The sequence below is a fragment of the Salvia splendens genome, unplaced genomic scaffold (genome assembly GCF_004379255.2).
Source record: "Salvia splendens isolate huo1 unplaced genomic scaffold, SspV2 ctg936, whole genome shotgun sequence".
In the NCBI taxonomy this organism is placed as follows: Eukaryota; Viridiplantae; Streptophyta; class Magnoliopsida; order Lamiales; family Lamiaceae; genus Salvia; species Salvia splendens.
In genome coordinates, this window is record NW_024599624.1 from 1 (window position 1) to 12246 (window position 12246).

General features: G+C 35.5%; 2 protein-coding genes across 2 annotated transcripts; both read right to left on the reverse strand.

Moving 5' to 3' along the window:
- Nucleotides 1-1503: 1503 nt before the first annotated feature.
- LOC121791838 (DNA (cytosine-5)-methyltransferase CMT2-like) lies at nucleotides 1504-8973 on the reverse strand. Its single transcript, XM_042189662.1, is given in 22 exon segments — nucleotides 1504-1968; nucleotides 2180-2283; nucleotides 2367-2436; nucleotides 2535-2578; nucleotides 2833-2931; nucleotides 3000-3121; nucleotides 3528-3615; nucleotides 3690-3776; nucleotides 3858-3926; nucleotides 4243-4572; nucleotides 4970-5036; nucleotides 5134-5192; nucleotides 5414-5520; nucleotides 5523-5649; nucleotides 5736-5801; nucleotides 5893-6092; nucleotides 6768-6861; nucleotides 7139-7258; nucleotides 7343-7450; nucleotides 8102-8216; nucleotides 8320-8354; nucleotides 8508-8973. Coding segments are annotated over 22 exon segments (2697 nt in total). The 5' UTR covers nucleotides 8928-8973; the 3' UTR covers nucleotides 1504-1802.
- Nucleotides 8974-10209: 1236 nt separating this feature from the next.
- LOC121791839 (zinc finger MYM-type protein 5-like) lies at nucleotides 10210-10779 on the reverse strand. Its single transcript, XM_042189663.1, has one exon. It carries the CDS (start codon nucleotides 10777-10779, stop codon nucleotides 10210-10212), a length of 570 nt encoding a protein of 189 aa, XP_042045597.1.
- Between the last annotated feature and the right edge of the window lie 1467 nt (nucleotides 10780-12246).

The window sequence follows — 12246 nt, forward strand, 5'->3', positions numbered from 1 at the left end:
TACTCCCTCCGTCCCATGCTACTCGCACTTTTCATTTTAGGCCGTAAATTTGGGATTGATTTTTTTGTGTAATTAAAAAAGAATTTTAGGTGTAATGAGACATCACTTAATAAAAGAGCTCTTAACTTAAACTAACATATTAATTAAATGCATTAATTCTAACTTAAATTATAAATAGTGTAAGGACTTTGTGACGAGCCGAAAAGCAAACGTGCGAGTAGCACGGGACGGAGGGAGTATTAACTTGAATTTTTTTTACTAACCTGAAATAACTGCGAAACTTTTTAAATGAATGATGTAATTATCCCATAAATTGCCGAAATACAAGTTTTTATTAACCAACCTGATACTGTGATCATGACCAGTGTGCCTAACTAAAAAGTGGAGAAAAAAATAAACCCTCCGTTTTTAAAATAGCAACTATTTTCATTTTGGACCGTTCCTTTAAAATAGAAATTTTAGAATCTTTCTATTTTAGGACATGGACCCTACAATCCACTAACTCTACTTTCACTACTTTTTCTCTTCATCTCTCTTACTTTACTCATTTTTTTTTATCTCTCTTACTTGACCAATTATTCTCACTTACTTTATCAATTGTATATTAAAACCTATATCGTTTCAAATATTTCTATTTTTTTAATACGGAGGGAGTAATAGATTAAAGTTCATAATTAGTCTCTTATATTTGTCAAGCATAACTTTTTGATATTACGTGTGTTATCTTTTGATACTAATCAATATGTCTCAATCTATATATAATAAGTAGTTATTAAATAGTTAACGGTCAACCACATTTTAACCTAATTAATGAGTTAAGTATAAACCAAAATATGAGTGTTTTGGGATTAAAAGCCAACAAACTTAAAATATATAAGACCGAATAGGTTTTTTTGTGCAAATTTACAAAATTAATTTTGGACTTTTAAACGCGATTGACAGTTAATATTTGACAGAACTATTAAATTTGAACCAAAACATATTCTTTTGGGCCAAAAGCACTTAATGTATAGGACCAAAACTTTTTTTGAGCTAACGTACGGGAATAATTTTAGACTTTAGTCAAAATAATATAATCTGCCAAATTGAATTAATAATAAATACTAGTATATGATAGTATTTCATTTAGACCAAAATGCATCTCTTATGAGTATGGCCGGCCAGCCAATATTTGAACAAAGAAGTACTCCCTCTATTCCGAGGAAGATGACCCCTTCCTTAAGCGGTACGGGATTTTATGTAGTTTTATTTTGTGTGCTGAGTGAGAGAGTAAAGTAAGAGAGAATAAAATAGAGATAAAGTGTTTCCATTTTAAGTAATGGGTCATCTTGGTTGGAACAAACCAAAAAGGAAAGTGAGTCATCTTTAATAGGATGAAGGAAGTATCAAATTTTTGCATTATGGTCGGAAATCTAACTCTCTGGTCAAATGGGATGGAGGAAGTATCAAATTTTTGCATTCTGGTCGGAAATCTAACTCTCTGGTCAAATAAGCAACTTCATATTCTGGTCCGAGAAAGGAACAATGAATAGATAAATACACCAATCCTTATTCTAGTTGTACAAATGATACATTTTCCAGTAGTAATACAACATAATAATCCACGAGAGTGTCACAATTGCAGCTCTCATTAGGAGTACATATTAGCAATTATTTCATATAAATGTGGACTAGTTATAAGATAGACTCATTTGCAGCTAAAGACAGATGATGCGTTCCTACTACTTATGTCATACAAGGCACCAATTGTGGAGGGACGGCGCGTCGTCTCCTTGTCCAGTGTACAACCCAAGAATGAATACTCACTGGTTGAGCAACGATAGCAACTCAACGGTTGTAGAATGGGAGAACTTGGGTGGAAGAGTGAGAAGATGTCCGTCTCCGCTCAGTCTCTGTACTGCCATGCCTAATGAGTATCCTAGAGCACGTCCAACAGAAACGGCTACTGCATTGCCAACCTGACTGTATCTGTTGTAGATGAACAAAGACAGATAAATGACAAGAAGAATGAAGGGGCAGTTTGTTATGTGATTAAGTCAAGTATGATTATTTTAAGTAGTATAATCAGTTTCAATTCAATGCTCTTTTTTTTAGAGATTTACTCTAAATTTGCTTACTACCATACACAACTCATTTTCAAAACATTCTAAACTAGTAAGTTAACGAGATTAAGACTTACCTCTCTTTCAAGCTTCCAGTGAACATGTAGTAGTCGGGGAAGCCTTGTAGTCTTGCACATTCACGTAAAGTGAGGACCCTATCTTGTTCCGGGTGCAAAATAGCCTTCAACAAAAAATACAAGGAAAAAAGATAATTAGCTAAACTATTGGGAACTGAATCAAGAAGACTAGGTAAAAGATGCAGACCCGCGAGCGATGGTCTGGATAACAGAAAACAGTTGGTACGGTTTCATCCCACCACAGTCGTCCGAATGGTCTGCAGTATTCGATTATAGAGACGATCTTGTTAGTAAATGAATAGAAGAAAGGATAAAAAAACTGAGTTAAACTGCAACTCCATGTGTAGTAACTCACTTATGGGACCTTCCATCACGGTAACTAAGGGCATAGTCAGGCACCTGATTAGTGAAATAGCAAGAGTGTGTTAAGAAGCATCACACTTGTAATATTCATTTAGTCTCATGCAAGTTATAAAACAAAGTGATGTCAATCAAAAGCAAAGCTAGCAACTTATATTGCCAATGCAGATTGCTGAGATCAAGTGTTGATAGCAAACTCACACACATTTATCATACATGACAAAGACTTCACTTCGTTTAATTTTAGATATATTGAATTTGGGGCCTGAGCTTGACTAATTTATAAGCATTACCCATTGCTTTCCAGATGGCATCAAGTCCTGCTCATTTGCTCGGCGAACTACATTGTCAGACCCAATCACAATGCCTGGGAGGTCTCTAAAATTTGCCCCCTGTCGAGTGAAGTACATAATCAAAACCAGAATGCCTAATGTATGGGAGAGAATCCCACTGTTCTAACCTTTTGTTTTGGTATTTTACAGACACGCATGTAATCATCCTCATTCAGAGGATAAGGCCGGTGATCATACAAAACAGGATTCTTGTGCTTAGTTATTTTACTGGAAGGTGAAGCAGTCATATCTAGAGAGAGAGGAAGAACGAAGTTAGTCCAAACTTTTTGTTCCAACACTATTAGGTTGGTCTCATGCATATAAGGAAGTACTCGATTTTTCTTTTCCTTTTTCTTTTGAGATAAGGAAGCATGGAATTATACTTTTTGCAGATAAATATTCCAATTGATTTGTTAGTATATCATTTTCTAGCAGCTATTTCCAATCTCTTAGGTTCAATGAGGCTTTTAGCAAGGCAATAGTTCACCAGCCAATTAGTTGCTGAGGATTTATTTATTTAAAACCTCATATGAGGCAAGCTTCATTTGAAATGCCTATTAAATTAGTTCAAACTAGTGTTGTTGGATAAAGTCAGGTTAGGCAGCAGAGTATCTATACGTAAGAGTGAATTGAAAACCAGACAATAAATGACCTACCACATTTAGCTGCTCTGATATACTTTTGAAACTCTGCTTCAGGTTCTGTTCTGAGTGGAATATTCTCCCGTTTCTCATTATTTGAAACCTGAAAATAGAAATTAAGGAAGTCAGTTTATCAAATTTCAGAATTAATCAAAGTGGGCAGCAAATGAAACGTACAGGAGGAAGATCAGAAAGAACATCACTGAGAAGAATTTTTTTTTCTAGATCGCGGAATTTTCCTTCATCATAAGCGACGACATTTCGCTGCAATACGGAATCAGATTATAAGTAGATACTTAGTGGGTTACTACATAGTAAAAGCCGCGTGTTAAAAATGTTTAGTACCTCGAAATCGCTAGGAAATCCATACTGGATCACCACGTCATGTGATGGAAGAGGAAACTGGGGTAGCACCTGCCAATAAAATGATAGTCACTTGCAAGTTTAGTAAATTTACAACTGAAGAGTAATAATGATAATAAACTAGCTAAAGCCTTAAGTCATGAGATAATTCATGATATGATGGCCGGTAAGGAGGAAGGTTGAATATGTAGATACATAAAGAAACATGCTTTTAACATAATCAATATACGGAGTATATGTTAATACAACATGAACAGGAAAATCCATAGTTGATGAATATCCAAGATATTCTAGTTAAAATAAATAGGAAGTCATCCAAATCACAAGGGATGCCAGAAGTACCAAGATTAGGATCGATAATACTTGCCTCAAGAGGCTGAGCACCCCATAAGAAAACGCGTAAGCGGAATTGAGGAAGCCCATAACAACCAGCAGCCATTATCCCAACCCTTGCTTGGTAATGCATACTAACCAGCCGGCTTATAGCATATCTTGCCAGACAGCCATGGGCAAACCTCAAGATGTCAATAACATTTTCCATTAAAACAAACTTTGGCTTTAAGAATTCAATAATATCCATGAAAATCAATATTTGGCGATTTCTCTCATCTTCAAGAGGAGAATCAAAATTCCGGAACCGGTTGTAGCCACTAATTCCTTGACATGGAGGGCCACCACAAATTACATCAACATCTCCCTGTGTTAAGTAGATAGCATATGGATCAGGTATATTAGATGGTAATAGTAGTATGTTTTAAGCATACAATGGTTGCATGGCACAAATTATTCCACAAGAATAGTGTCAAATAAACAGTCTTGAATGAGGCAAACTTGTATTGAAGCTCACCATGCACTTCTTTTCCAGTTGAGCATTGGGAAATATATGATGTGTTTTTTACTTGAGAAACTTATAAGCATGGAATTATCTACTTTCTGAACCATATTTTTGGTGTTTATTTTCTAAAGAAATTACATGACTATTCAAAAATATACTATTTCCTAGCAAACTATTGAACATATTTTATTGAACATCAGAAAACTGGTTTTCTTCCCTTAGGGTGCATGTGTAATCTTCACAAACAAAGTAAACATACCGGACGAGGCAGCATTTTTGCTTTTATTCCCTTTTGTACAAAATCTCTTATGTGATCTGGACATTTTCTGTAGAGAAAAGCAGAATAAACATATCAGAAGTTTTCAGTTAAATAGCTACATTGAATACTGTGTAACTGCTGATTATATCTAGCTGGAAATGTACCCCATGCCCTCAATTGGCTCCCATGTATCATCACTTGGGCCATAGCCAACCCAGCGCACCTAAAAGAATATAAGCATGACATTAAATGTCGGCATGTACTTATGTATTCAACAAGTAGCAATTTAGATGATGAATACTATCATTATAATTGAACCCGCTTGCCACCGCAAAACAATAAAGTTCCTCGCTCCTTTTAAATGATTATTCTGTAACTTTACTGCCATGTCACTTTGAGTAACTATATTACCATATTAGTCAAGCATGAATAAGATAATTGCACCTTAAATTTAAGCCCTCGCTTCCCTGAGTCAGAGGGATCACCATAGCATATATCTACCAGCCTTGCCACTTCATATTCACACGAACTTTCTTGATTCAATTCTGATTTTTAGCATTATCAGCTTCTCTAACAATCTTTAACCTGAGTTCTTTCTGTTCATACTTCCCATATTTTCTGCAGATGCGATCCCATTCCTTCAATAAATCAAAAAAGTCTTCTGCAGCTTCATTCCTTGTCTGTTCAATGAGACACTTGAATACTACAAATACTTCTGATAAACTGGGGACTTCAATTTAAAGAGAAAGAAAACTCAATACACAACTTGTGTCTCTGGATGGTTCAGCTTCAAGCTCCTACATGCTGCTTCATCAATGTCGACAGCCCATCTCTGTCATACATGGAAGTTAGTCTTGACCATTAAACATAAATACTATTTCTACAACCCGTATTTCTGAAAGTTGAAAAAATTTGCTAACTACCGCCACAAGATCTAAGCCACATGCTTTAGCGCCAATACACAGTCCAGTAGACATTCCTCCACAGCCAGAGTACAAATCCAGTAATGCTAGCTCAGATTTACAAATTCCATCCACAGAAGACTTGGTGGCAGGTTTAGAAGCAGCGCATTTTCTGTTGGATGGCATCATCAAAGGATGAGGAAATAACTGACTGTCGCTGTCTGCATTAATACAATAGTATGTAGGTGGTCATATAGTCAGATCAGCAAAAATGGGAGCTAAAATGGTTGACTATGTTGTTTGCTTTACAGCATACTAAGATTTTGAAGCATGAATTGAAAGAAGAAAGGTAGAAATGAAGTGGTTATTTCTCATAGCTAGGCATGTAACAACTCACGGTAACTAAATTATAACACAATTGATCATTCATTCAATGAATTAACTACTGTATCTAGATTGTATATCTTCAGTTAGTTTAACAACTAGTTCATGAGATCTTTGACTTATGCCAACTCGGAAAGTAAATCAAGTATGCTATTAGAACCTATTTGCACAAGCACAAGACTGTTTAGAAGATTTTTGCAATTGAAGTTTCAGTACAAAGCCACTTGAACTAAATCTAGTATGTCTAATTTTGAGATTGTGTCTGCTACTGTAGTTTCTTACGTGGTTTTAAAATGGATTTGGAGAAACCTAATGTGCCAACTAAAAACAGAGTACGGAAATGCGCTAGGAAGTTTTCATAGGTGACATCACACGATGTAGTCTTGAAGGTAGGCGGGGAGTCCTTACCAGAACCCCACACAAAAAATTCATGCAAAGTAATAAGCGTATCAAGCCATAAAAACACATCAATTATGGGTTTCTAAAATTTTCAAAGCAAAATAGTAGAGTACCTGTTGAAATTGTGCTGAAAGTTGAGTAGTCGACATCGTATTTCATATCAAAATAATAATCACAAGGTGGTATTGTATTATCTTTCAAATTAACCTACAATAAAATGGATGTCAATAACATATGTGTACAAGAATGTAATCAACCAATTTAAGAGACATGTTTTTGTCACTCTTCATCTGTGAAGTTTCACCAGACTTTGGTGTCTATCCTTTTTAATACAAGACCCAACTAGACTCGAATGCAACAGGGAGTAAAGATGATCGAACAAAAATATGTCTCCCTCCTTAAAATGCAGTATTGAGGTTACAAACATACAAATTAGTAGCATAAAATTGTACTATATTTGTTTAGCTTGGAATTTCAGACATACATTTGGTTTTATTTGAACAACTTTAACTTTTGAAACTATGCAGTCTAACAAGTTGTCGTTCACGAGAGTAGAGTAGAATAACCGTTTCTTGTCATGTGACCTTCCATCTTTCTTTATAACCTGGCAAGGTAAACTAATTAGCGAAGGATGTGAAAGAGGGACTAAGGAGGCGACAATGAGTAAAGAAAAGCATCATTTTGTCACCGTATCTTCTGCTCTAAAGAACCATTGAACACTAAAGTAGTTTTCGCCATCCATTGTCTCAAAAAATTCTAGAATTTTGCCAACGTAATTAGGACCTCCCTTTGGGCCCTATAATTATTGAAAAGATATCAGTGAGAATAGGAAAATGGAACTACAGCTATTCCAGCAATGAAATGATGAGATAATTAATCAACTTTGCAAGCAAGTTATAACCGCCATGGATGGAGATTTCGGAGTTTTTTCGTGTCAATATTATATGAAATGTTCAAATTTAGATATGATATAGTTTCCAACAGGAGTAAGGGAAAAGAGAGAAATGCATATGATTCGGGAAATTTGAGGACCTCAAACGTCAGGGTTCGAGGCACACCAAGTATGCACCCTTAGTAACTTCTCTAATCTCAAACCAGTTGCATTATAGTTTTTAAAACAAATTTATTCATATCAGGTTAATGCCAGCCTCAGTGCTAAGATCAGTTCAAGTGAACGAGTATGTGCATGTACACTGCAGCGATGAATCTACAACATTTCTTGATTCATATAAACACAAAACACGCTTGGCTTTTCTTACTAACTAGTGCTTTAGCATAATACAAGCTACATTTGACAAAATCTTTTACTGAACTGTACTAGCTTATTTACATTCATATGAATGTTCTGCAATAAAATGGTTTGCCACATTTTGATGTTCAGAATACGATAAATTTGTTAATGACATATTGAAATACGTGCCTGTAAAAAAGTTAATAGCAAACTTACTTTGACGTAAACACAATCACTGAGCTCAAATATAATCTTCGCTACTTCAGCATGTAAATAGTGACACTTTACGTTTGAAATAAGTTTATCATCATCTTCATCATCATCATAAACCCTGCAAAAGGTGCAACATCATTAATGTGGATGACAAACAATAAAATACATCAACTAAAATCTTAAATCGAAAAAATGAAGCTTAATAGCAATATATCACTTACTTACGTTTCAGTGATTGCCCATTATTTTGTTTTCCCTACATCAAAAATCAAAAATCGCAAAAATCAAATCCTCTAACATAAATCTCCGAAATGAATTGCAAATTGAAATCCAGAGCTCAATAAGAGCCTCGTCACATACCTAAATAAGAGCCGAATTAAAGCTTAAAAACAATGTAGCACTTACTTACCTCAGCTACCTCATACCGCCATGGCCACCTGCGGCGAGCCTCGTCATCGGGTACTGGCTCACCGACGAAGAACCAAACCTGTTCTCCACCTTTATGCTTCTTAAGCGGCGGATATATCTTATCTGGACTACTCAATTTGAGAGAACTCGCCTCCCTAACGAAGCGCTCACCTCCAGCATTTTCCCCCAGTCTCGGCGAGCGCCGGCGGAATTGATCATCTGAGATCCTCAGTGTCTCCACTCTCCGATTAGCTGATTTTTCCACCGGAACGCCATTGGATTGAGGAAAATTCTCCAAATTACTGCCTCCTCCGTCGCTACTGCTTGAAACTGGAGTCGCAGGCTCGGAATTTTCATTCGGCTGCAATGGAAGCGGAGCTAGCGGCGGATCAGCCGAGGCGATTTGGGAAGGATCCGCCATAGCTGAGGTGAGAGAGAAAGTGATGTGAGTCTGTGACTTTGGGGAAGCTCGAACTCAAAAACAGAATCTACAATAAAATTGCGGAAGATGGAAATAAAAATACAAGGGGAAAATGAAGGGTGTTTTGGTAAATTTTGCGATGTATTTCTGCAACGTTGATTGGGCGGGATTTTGCATGTATGTTTGAAAAATCTAAGAATGGATAGACTGTTTACGCATTTATTTTTATTCTATTTTTGTGAATACAATTGAGATTGGTCTGAATTTAGTTACTTTACTTTTCAGCTAAAGATAGTTAAAGGGAGAGAGATACTATATTTGATGCAGATAATATTATGTTTAGATTTTTAAATAATACTCCTCCAGTGGCGGAGCCAGAGATTTCATAATGGGGGTACAAAATTAAACTTCAAAAAAAATTACATAAATTAAATTATAAGGTTCAAAATGTAAAAGTCAAATGCAATCACATCATAACATTTGTCTTCTATTCTTCATCTTCTGAAACCGCTGCATAATAGTTTCATTGGTAACTTTAACAAACACATCCTTTTCGATGTAAGGAACTAAGCAATCATTCAATAGTTGGTCTCCCATGCTATTACGTAGAGAAGTCTTGATGATCTTCATTACTGAAAAGGCTCTTTCTACTGATGCAGTGGCAACTGGTAAGATCAATGACAACTTAACTAATGAATAAACCATTGGAAAAACTTCATGTTTCCTTGTAGAAACCATTGAATTCTCTTGAGTATCAAACTCTTCAACCCATTGAATTCTCCTCTCATGTTGCTTGCGCCATCATATCCTTGACCTCTCAAACTAGATATACTTAAATCATAAGTAGATAACAAATAATCAAGTGCTTTCTCAAGTGAGGTTGCAGTTGTATCACTAACATGAACAACACCAAGAAAACGTTCTATAACACATTCATTCTTGTCCACATATCGCACCACAACACCCATTTGCTCTTTGACAGATACATCTCGACACTCATCAACTAATATGGAGAAAAATTCACTTCTCATATCATGTACAATAGCTTTCGTTGTCTTAACAACAAATGCATTTATAATATCTCTCTGAATATCTGGTGATGTAAGTTTGATATTGTCTAGAGCATTTTTAAGCACAACACTAGCTATCTCTTCATTGCAAGAAGAAATAACTTTCAAGAACTCAAGAAAATTACCTTGATTTAATGATTCTTCTGACTCATCATGACCGCGGAAAGGCAATCCTTGCATTATAAGATAACGAAGAGAAATAATCGTTGCATTTAATCGCGGCGGTAGTCAAGCTTAGACTGTGTTAACTGTTTTGCCAAAGAGACCTCAATGTGTTGGGCTTGATTCATCAAATCCTCACATGCTAATCTGCACCTGTTTTGAGCACTTTTATGGTTTTCAACATGATCTCTTAATCTTTCTTTCTTGCGCCAGACCGTAAATCCCCCTGATACAAAAGCATCTTGTCCATTTCCGTGGAGTCTTGAAAAAAGATAGCAATATAAACAAAAAGTTGCTTCCTTTGTAACACTATATTCCAACCAATCCTTAAATTCATCAAACCAATGTGAGACAAATTTACGTTTTCGATTTCCATCTACTGTAGGACGAAAATCATGATTACGTGGTTGACATGGACCTTTAAGTAAGTAAGCTCTGCGAACTTGTTCTATTAAATTTGGTGGATAACTCATTATATCAGGTCGTTCTCCTGGATCACTTGGAAGATTCTCTAAATCAACCTTACTTTTATCTTCATTCAATAATTCTTGAGGTTGAAGAAGTGAAGGTTCAACTGATGAAGAATCAACGGAAGAAAGTTTCTTGAAATAACGATCCATATACCTACAAAAATAGTCAACACTGATTAAGTTCAAAATATTTGATATTTTCTGTATGCAAAACTATTAACACACACATCAAATAAAGAATTGGAGTTATAAAATTCCAACTACAGAACCACCGTAGTCCGTAGCCATTGAATTACATAAGCTATCTTCTTTCTCCCCCTTTGAATTATTATTGCAGCCAAACAAAAAACAACCTATGTAGAAAATTTAATTGAATTATATTTGGGTTTTGAATATACCTAGTTCTAGTTTACCAGATTTCAGACTTGGAACGGCAGAATGAATACGCTAAATTCATACTTGGATTGGAACGGCAGAATGAATACGCTAAATTAAAAGGCACGATTCATATATATTTTGCTGAAACCTATCTCTAATATTATGTTTATTATAAATTATAATTATTGTGAAATTACTAAAATACCCCTAAGTTTTTTAAGAATTAGTGGGGGACCATGGGCCCCCTGGCCCCACCCTCCCTCCGCCCCTGTACTCCTCATAATCAAAATTTATCATGAATAACCGGTATTGATCAACTACCAGTATATACTCCTCATACTATTTTTATTGTGTTTAATGAAAATTAATTGTAAAAGAAATAACTGTAACACCACTTACTTACGTTGTTCAGTAATTACAGTTTCTACTTCAATTCTATTCATTTACTTGGAATAATGGAATGAAGGAGAGAATGAAGGAGAGAATGAATGCAATTGCAAAGAAAATGCAAAAAAAATGTCATTTCACTCTCATCCTTATTTCATTTAATATACCATGAAAGGCCAAGTTATAACCTCAGCATGCACTTATGTAGTTTCGCCATTGGGAGAGAGTAAGGAAGGTTTCACACAAAAATTAATTTCCTCTATTACATCTGACTTAGAAATTTTGCATAAAAAGAAAAAAATTACATTTTATAAGCCACATTGTTGAAAAGAAATCAATGAGTGAAGTAGTGATCAAGAAAGATATAGTCCAGAAAGAACCAGCTCAAGAAGCCGGTATCCTATGGAAAATCTAGCTAAAGCAAATTTGAGTGAAATGGACAGGGCATTTGAAGCTGTCCTTTATGAGTGTTAGTATTCCTTAAATTTGTTTCCTAATTGGAATAGGATTATATTTCCTAATTGGGATATGATTATGTTTCTGAATTAGGATAGAATCTCATGTGTGCCTATTTATATGTGAGTAGAGCACATAATTCTATAATCGTGATCTTAGATCTGAAATCTATAACTGCAGTCATAATATAATTTGTTCTCCGTTCTTGCCCGTGGATGTAGCCAATTGGCGAACCACGTAAATTCTGTGTCTCCTTACGTTCTTTCGTTTATCGATTACACAATTACTCTATTCTGTCACAACAAACTGGTATCAGAGCCTGGTTTTCAGACTAGGATTTTGAATTCCGCATCTGTTAGGGTTCCTGTGTTAATCGGTCAAGATGTCTGCTCTGAA